Here is a 6,000-nt window from a genome sequence, read left to right as displayed (position 1 = left end):
GGCAGGGACATCTGCAACTAGAGCAGGTTGCTCAGAGCCCCGTCCAACCTGACCTGGAATGTTTCCAGGGATGGGGCATCCACCACCTCTCTGGGCAACCTGTGCCAGTGCTTCACCACCCTCAGCGTAAACAATTTCTTCCTTCTATCTAGTCTCAATCTCCCCTCTTTCAGTTAAAGCCATTCCCCCTTGTCCTGTCGCAACAGGCCCTGCTAAAAAGTCTGCCGCCATCTTTTTTATCAGCCCCCTTTAAGTACTGACAGGCTGCAATAAGGTCTCCCCGGAGCCTTCTCTTCTCCAGGCTGAACAACCCCAACTCTCTCAGCCTTTCTTCATGGATCTAGGAAACAACAGAGTTTGGAGGTCACCAAGAAAAAAAAAAGAAAAAAAAAGAAAAAAAAGAAGGGGAAAAAAAAAAAAGTGGATTTTGGTAGATTTTGGCAGCATACTCGGTACGTGCTGAGGAGAAGGGAAGAAGCAAGTGTAGGATGAGGAAGGAGCCGTCCCAGATGCTTTGGAGCAGATGCACCCTCGTCCCCCAGCCCCTTCCCAAGCCCCCCCCATCTGTCACCTTTTCCAAGCAAAAAAAAAAAGTGGATTTTGGTAGATTTTGGCAGCATACTCGGTACGTGCTGAGGAGAAGGGAAGAAGCAAGTGTAGGATGAGGAAGGAGCCGTCCCAGATGCTTTGGAGCAGATGCACCCTCGTCCCCCAGCCCCTTCCCAAGCCCCCCCCATCTGTCACCTTTTCCAAGCCAGGTGAGCACTGACACATCCCATACAACCCCCCCTTCCCCTTCCCATCCCTCGGGGGTACTACCTTCACCCACTGGCCGTCCAGGACTTGGCTTTCCCCAGGAAGAGATGCTGGAAGAGCTCAGCCGAGGCAGGATAGCGGCCAGCGGCACGTCTAGGGTGGGGTGGCCATCCCGGCATTGAGGGCAGAGACGTGCCCCACGTGCAGGTCGGGACCGAGCAGGGATGGGGCCCCTGGCCAAGCCTCTTCTCTGGGCACAGCAGGGTCTTTGCAGCATTAAACAAAGGTCGTGCCAACCCCTCCGCTGCTCCTGCCAGGCATCCGATGGCGCGGATGGGAAGCCGGCGCTGGTGGAGAGCTGACACCATCCCCGCATGAATATTACATGAGGACCAGCGAACCTGAGATGCCAACACAGGCTGCACGGCAGCACCGAGAGCCCCCCCTTTGCCAAAGCCTGGGTTTAGCCTGGTTTCCGAAAGAACGGAGATGCTGGAGAGGAGGCTGCTGCCCGCTGGCCCGCTCTCCTCCAAAACAGTGCAAGCTGCTGGCCCATTGCAACCCAGTTTGGCAGCAGGGTCAAGACTGGGTTCCTGCAGGTTTGGGGGTGTAGGACTGAACACCTCGCCTCTGTTCCCAAGTAGGGACAGGCCTTCAAGCAAACTTAAACCTGTATTAGACACCAGAGTATCCACCCAGCCTCCCACAGCACTCTCCCCTTGGATTTTCTGGTGTCTAATATGGGATTGAGCAGATGAATCATCTTCAGGTGATGGCGAAGCAGACATCCACCATCTAGTTTGCTGCTCCCAGAAGCACTTGGCTTTGCCCTTTAGGGTTTCGCCCGCGTGGCTCTCCAGGAGGGGAGCACGGAGAGACAGACAGATTTTTGAAGCATGGGCAGGGAGGTGGAAGCAGTCTCTCTCCTGGCCAGCTTCTAGTTAAAGATACAGTTGCAGGTTACTGGTTAATTATTCATGGCTAAAAAGGACATTTTAATCATTGCTTTTTACTGGGGAGTCGGGAGCAGGGAAGAGAGTTTCCATGGCTCATTTCTTTGCAGGAATTATGCCCGTCAGGTGGGTGTTGCCTCCATTGCCCCTGGGCTAACAAGACTTCCAGTTCTCCCGCCTGTACTGGGGACAGACCCCACTGCCAGCCCCACAGGGTGATCCTGCACACACCGCCCTCGAGCCCAGGGAAGACCCCCAACCCTCAGACCCAGTCTGCCTCTTCCCCCCACAGCCAAACTGCAGAGGGGAGCCAGCAAGGACCAGGCTGCTTGGTGCAGGGAGATCTCTTCCCGTCTTTTCTTGAGTCTGCCCCCTCCTTGCTGACTGCTTGAAGACATTTCTCTCCTTTCCCCACCTCATCTCTACCTCGTCGCTTTACACCATTAATTGGGAGGGTTCATCAGTAAGATACTGCCATAAACTGGTCCTTAAGCTGCAGTGCAATAAATATGAGCCAGAAGAGACCTCACTGATAGGGAAGTGCCCTGCTGCAGGGATCGTCCCCTGGACAGCAGGATATTAGCCTGCACTCACAGCAGACTCGAGCTTAAAGTTCAGCAGATCTGCTAAGCCGGAGAGCTGGAGGACGCTGCTGTTGGAAAAGAGCTCAGACACAGCCTGGTCTGGTATCAATGCAAGCAGCTGGGGATAAAAGAAAGGCAGGAGCTGAAGAAACTTGTCTACATGGATGATGCGGCAGCCTGACCTGTGGGCCCAGGAGCTGTAAAGCTGGTGCTAAGTCCCGTTTGCCCAGCCCTGTGCTGATGACCTGCACCCGGACCCTCTCCTGCCCTGAGCCCTGGCCAGGCTGTCCATGCCCAAGCTGGGGAACTCTCCCCCCAGCCGGGACCCATCCAAACCCGATGGGAGCCAGGCTTCTCTCAAGACCTCACAGTTCCCTTCCAGTGCTGCCAGGGACCGCTCCAAGCCTGTCTTTTACATTTGGCTTTTGCTGTAGATAATATTCCCTGCAGGCTTCAAGGCCTCGGGCCACACACTCAAGAGATCCAAGCTCCTCCAGGGCTGACAGGCTCAGCTTTAGAGAAAGGGAGAGCACACCACGTACCGGATCAGCCACAACATGAGCTAGGAAAGCTGGAAACAAGAAGGAGGAGAAGGAGAAGCAAGGAGAGCAAACCTACTTGTGCTCCTTCGTCTTCTCTTTGCCTTTGCTGGAGCCGGTGGCCACGCATCAAGGGAACAAAAGGCAAACAAGCTTCAGTGCACTTCAAGTGCTTCAAATCAGAGCATAAAATCAGAAGAGGCTGCTCTTCCCTTTGCAGCTTCCCTGCTCCTCACGAGTGCTCCAAGTGCCCCATCCCCAGGCAGCGGTCATGGGCAACCTTCCTCGGCAGGGCTGACCCCAAACACCCCCGTCCTGCCTACATCTGTAATTTAGGTGGATAACATCTCTGTGTTACCCTCTGCTAGGCTCGAGGGGCTTAGGGGAACCACAACTCCCCACACTAGGAGCTGAAGCGATGGGCATTCACTGGATGCACGTATGGGGCCAGTAAAGCGGCTACAACTGTGCATGCGCACGTGTGAGTGGGTACATGCACAGACTGGGGATGCTGTCGGGGCAGGAGGCAAGGCTGCTTCTCCTTTTTGGTAGAGGGGAGTGGTCTTCCTTATCCTCCCACAGAGGTGTATTCGTATCTTCCCTCCAGAGAGAGCTCAGCTGGAGGAGACGGGCTGGATCTGGGGGTCCTCATCCCTGCCCAGGCTGACACTGCATACTCCTGCCCTGAAACCACGCAGGAAACACTGACTCCTCACCTCCCTGTTTTGCTTTGCAGACTCCTGCTCTGTCTCTGCTTTCCAGCTTTTCAAACCTGGTTTCCTTCTCTCATGGCTCCTACATTTCTCTATTTGGGTCCTGCCTCCCTGTTTTCCTCCCCTGTCACTCTTTCTTCCCTAGCTAATCTCCCCCCATTATGCATCAGCAAAATGGGGAGGAGAAAGCAATTAACCAGCTCTAGAAAGTAATTAGGAGGGCTGTTTTTTAATTACAGCTTGTTATTCTGCTTCACCTCATGGCCATGTCTGTGCTGGGGACATGGGGCAGGAGGGTGGCTTCAGAGCACGGACCTCTGGCTCTCTGTGCACTGAGCTGCTGGAAAACCACCCAGAGAAAAACATTTTTGTTTTGAGGTGTGGCTAGATGGGTTTTTAGAGAGGTGAAGTCCAGAAGACCAGCTCCAGCACAACACAGGGGGCAGGACCCAGCGCTGGGTGGGAGTCTGGGAAGAGCAGGGTCCTCCCGTTCAGCCCAGCATAGGCAGGGATCAGCTTAGAGCCTGGACTGGAAAACGGCCAAGGAAACCCATCCAGAAGCTGCTTCTGAAGCCAGCGGTCCTGCTCTCTCCCTGCACCGACACTTGGTCTGAGAGCAAACCAGCAGAAATTCCCTTGCCAGCTGAGCTTGTCAGGGGAGCAAGCAAACACCAATGCCAGCAGCTCAGCTGGTTCATCTGCATTGTAAAAGCTGCCCTAGTGCCCCTGCCCAGTGCTGGGAGAGGATTTAAATCACTCCATGCTTTCTCCCGCCGCTCATGGATGTGGTCCGAGCTCCCTGCAAAGCCTTGGCTCGTCACCATCTCACCCTGAGCGTGGCTGGTTTGGCTGGGTCTGAACGCACAAGCCCTTTGCATCGCTGTAGGGACCAGCAGCTGCATCTCCCCGAGTGACTCACTGCTGCAGGATCCTTCCCTGCCGCAGCCGGGCTGGGAAACTCTCCCTCTCCACCAGTGCCCATCCAAACTGTCCTGGGAGTGCCAGAGCGTCTGGTTCCCTGCCATGCCAGGATGGGGAGCAACATCCTTGGGTGGGTGGGACGGGGCAGTGCCGGAGCCTGCATCCTTTCCCTGTTCATTTCACTGGTGTAAACGTGGCCTGGATGAGGGACGCATGAACATAGCTGCGGCTGCCCTCTTGCTCTGAGTGTCTCCCTCCTCCTGCACCTCTCTGCTCTCCTGGCTCCCGTATGCAGCAACACATGGTGCTGCTGGTCCTGGGCACTTGGATCATCAGTGCTTGGGTGAACGAGGCGATTGCACTATGTGGGAGGTCCAGAGATTCTTCTTCAAGGGCCTGGTGGAGCAGCTAACACCAGATTACTCTTTCTCCCTCCCCTCCTTTATCCTTTGCCCCTTCCACGCTAACCCTCACTGCAAAAGGTGCCTCTGACTCCAGCCAGCCATAGCTGGGGCTCTGGGTGCCTGGAAAGGGCACAGATTTCCCATTAGTGGCACCACCAGAGAATTCTCATTTTATGCCTTCAAGCAACTTGGTCTTAAGCACTCTCGCTAGCACAGATGAACTTGTGGTCCTGCCCTGCAGCCGTTTCAGGGGGATGCAGTAACACTGCTGCGAAGGGCTAGAGGCTGGAGCTGGAAAGTGAGCCTGGGCACAAGCAGGGACGGGGGGAATCAGGGTACCTGAATGGTAACATGAGATGTCTTTTCTCTTTCCCCTTAGCCTTAGCTCTGCAATCACAAAGAGCAATTCGTTCAGACGTGATTCATCCTGCTGCAGTGACAAAAAGACCCTTGCCCGCCTTCTCCCCTCAAAATCCCCATCAGCAACATGCACCAAGCAATCAACCAAACCCAATTCGCAAGCATGCCAGAGGGAGATCTTGCTGCAACAGGACTTCCTAACCCGCTGGCGTCCAGGGACCCGGGTACAGAGATGGTGACAGTACTGGTGGTGCTGGAATGAGCAGCGAGAAGAGAGAGCGCATGAACAAGATAGAACAACCGACAGAAAAAGAGCATTGCTTCAGGATGGATGGATAAATACTGCGGCACTGGGCTGGCTGGCTGGTGTTATGCATAGATGGATGGACAGACAGGATGGATGGATGGATGGATGGATGGATGGATGGACGGACAGGGGGAACTGGGGATGGATGGATGGATGGATGGATGGGATGGATGGGTGGATGGATGGATGGATGCATGCATGCATGCATGCGTGCTGAAAATTGCAGTGATAGATGGATGGAAATGCAATGAGATGGATGGATGCATAGGATTGTATTGAGATGGATTGATGGACAGATGGACAGATTGGTGGAGAGAACTGCGTTGGGATGAATGGGTGGATGGATGGGTGGATGGATGGATGGGTAGATGGATGGGTGGATGGCTAAGCAGACACAAATATTATCCTCGAAGCTCCTTTGGAAGGAGTAGAAGGAAACGTGTCCTTGCTGGGCATAGGGGAG

General features: G+C 54.6%; 1 protein-coding gene across 1 annotated transcript in view; it reads right to left on the bottom strand.

Moving 5' to 3' along the window:
- The window catches only part of OTOF (otoferlin), a 145,397-nt gene that overhangs the window by 69,300 nt on the left and 70,097 nt on the right, over positions 1-6,000 (bottom strand). Inside the window, exons 14-15 of the mRNA XM_019470966.1 lie at positions 5,210-5,257; positions 2,912-2,941 (exon numbers count right to left, since the gene is read on the bottom strand). Of these exons, the coding sequence (XP_019326511.1) occupies positions 2,912-2,941; positions 5,210-5,257 (78 nt within the window). The remainder of the gene's footprint in view (positions 1-2,911; positions 2,942-5,209; positions 5,258-6,000) is intronic.

This window comes from Aptenodytes forsteri, unplaced genomic scaffold, assembly GCF_000699145.1.
Source record: "Aptenodytes forsteri isolate BGI_AS27 unplaced genomic scaffold, ASM69914v1 Scaffold192, whole genome shotgun sequence".
Taxonomy (NCBI): Eukaryota; Metazoa; Chordata; class Aves; order Sphenisciformes; family Spheniscidae; genus Aptenodytes; species Aptenodytes forsteri.
Note: the sequence above shows the minus strand (reverse complement) of the source record. Positions and strands in the feature narration are given on the sequence as shown.